This window comes from Priapulus caudatus, unplaced genomic scaffold, assembly GCF_000485595.1.
Source record: "Priapulus caudatus unplaced genomic scaffold, Priapulus_caudatus-5.0.1 Scaffold29, whole genome shotgun sequence".
Lineage (NCBI taxonomy): Eukaryota > Metazoa > Priapulida > Priapulimorpha > Priapulimorphida > Priapulidae > Priapulus > Priapulus caudatus.
Window position 1 is genome coordinate 278,540 of NW_014577090.1, and position 1,556 is coordinate 280,095.

The window sequence follows — 1,556 nt, forward strand, 5'->3', positions numbered from 1 at the left end:
TTTCTCTCTCTCTCTCTCTCTCTCTCTCTCTCTCTCTCTCTCTCTCTCTCTCTCTCTCTCTCTCTCTCTCTAACTTTCGTTCACTTTCTCCATCTCTCCCTCAATGTATGCACTCTATATTAGTATGGTTTTGTGCAAAGCTAGTACTTATCCAAGTTAATCAGAAAATTTGCGGATGTGCGGTCTCTTTCTCTTTCACGTGTTTCATTGATGCTTCCCTGCAAGGATGTAGAAATCTACGCGGTTTGTCGTTGTTTCGTGAATCGTCGCGTGACTGAGAAGATATAGAGAAAACGAGCGCAATTGTCAGGAAAACCGATCAATCTTTCGACTTGAAAATTACGATACAAACAATCGCCGGATATTTTACCCGTGGGAGTAGCACAGCAGATGTGCAGCTGTTTTTTTCAACGTGCTCACATACTTCATATAGCTGTTTCATTGTCAGTAGGAAACAGCCGCAGGTCGTATAATGTTATAATCTCAATCGCACAAGCTGCTTCGTTAGTTTCTACCATTCAAATGACAACGGCCAGTGATAAGCATTATTTAAAAAAATATTAGTAATTATTTTTTAGTAGTAGTTGAATATTTTTTAAAGCGATTCGTTGATTCGTTCATGATCTAATTATATGCTCTCATTCTATGCCTCAATTAGTTTATTATGAATCAGTTGAATTTCAATCATCCGTATATTGACCCGTGGATCACCATGTGTGTGCGCGTGCGTGCGTGGAGCGTATAGTACCGCACGCGAACACGAACATGGTTTACACGCGCGATGACGCCGTTATAACATCTCTCTTCCCTCTCTCCACCCACCTCTCCCGCAGGCGCGTCGGCGGGACACTGCCGACGACAACAGCACGTGTCACATGTCGCTCGACATGTCCGAAATCGACGAGGCGCTCACCGACGTGCCGGACATCGACTCGTGTCAGGGCATCCTCGCGCGACAGGCCAAGCGCAAGCTCGACCGCGAGGACTCCGGCATCCACACGATGTCGTTCCGCAGCGGCAGCAATCGCATTAACCACGAGAGCGACAGCGAGACGTCCGAGTACCTGCTCGCGATGGCAGCGCCGCAGCTGCCGCCGGCCGCCGACACCGAGGTGCGCACATATCGGTTCCGGTCGCCGCGCGCCGACGCCGTCGGCAGGTCGCACGACTACCTCGAGCTGACGTCGGCCGGGCCGCTCGACGAGATCGACGAGTCGGCCGAGGATCGTCGGCGCAGCGACGACCACTACCGCGTCGACAACGGCGTCTCGCTCGCCGGGCTGTTCTCGTCGACGATTCCCACCGCGCCGAACGCGAAGACGACGAAGCTCGACCTTCCGCTGACCTTCGAGAACACGCGTGCGATACGCGGCGTGCCGCCGCCGCCGACGTCGTCGTCGCGCGGTAAGCCCGCCAAGGGCAGCGCGATCGCGGCGCTGTGCGCGCGCACGATACCGGACGAGGTGAAGAAGCAGAGACGCGAGAAGCTGTGCAAAAATCTCGATCGCATCCAGTCGGAGCTGAACAGGCTGGAGGACACGGTGACGTACGTGTGA

The 1,556-nt window shown here is 53.4% G+C and overlaps 1 protein-coding gene across 1 annotated transcript in view; it reads left to right on the forward strand.

Moving 5' to 3' along the window:
• Positions 1-1,556, forward strand: part of LOC106815477 — a 13,743-nt gene extending 12,187 nt beyond the window's left edge. Inside the window, exon 6 of the mRNA XM_014819942.1 lies at positions 834-1,556. Within this exon, the coding sequence (XP_014675428.1) occupies positions 834-1,556 (723 nt within the window). The remainder of the gene's footprint in view (positions 1-833) is intronic.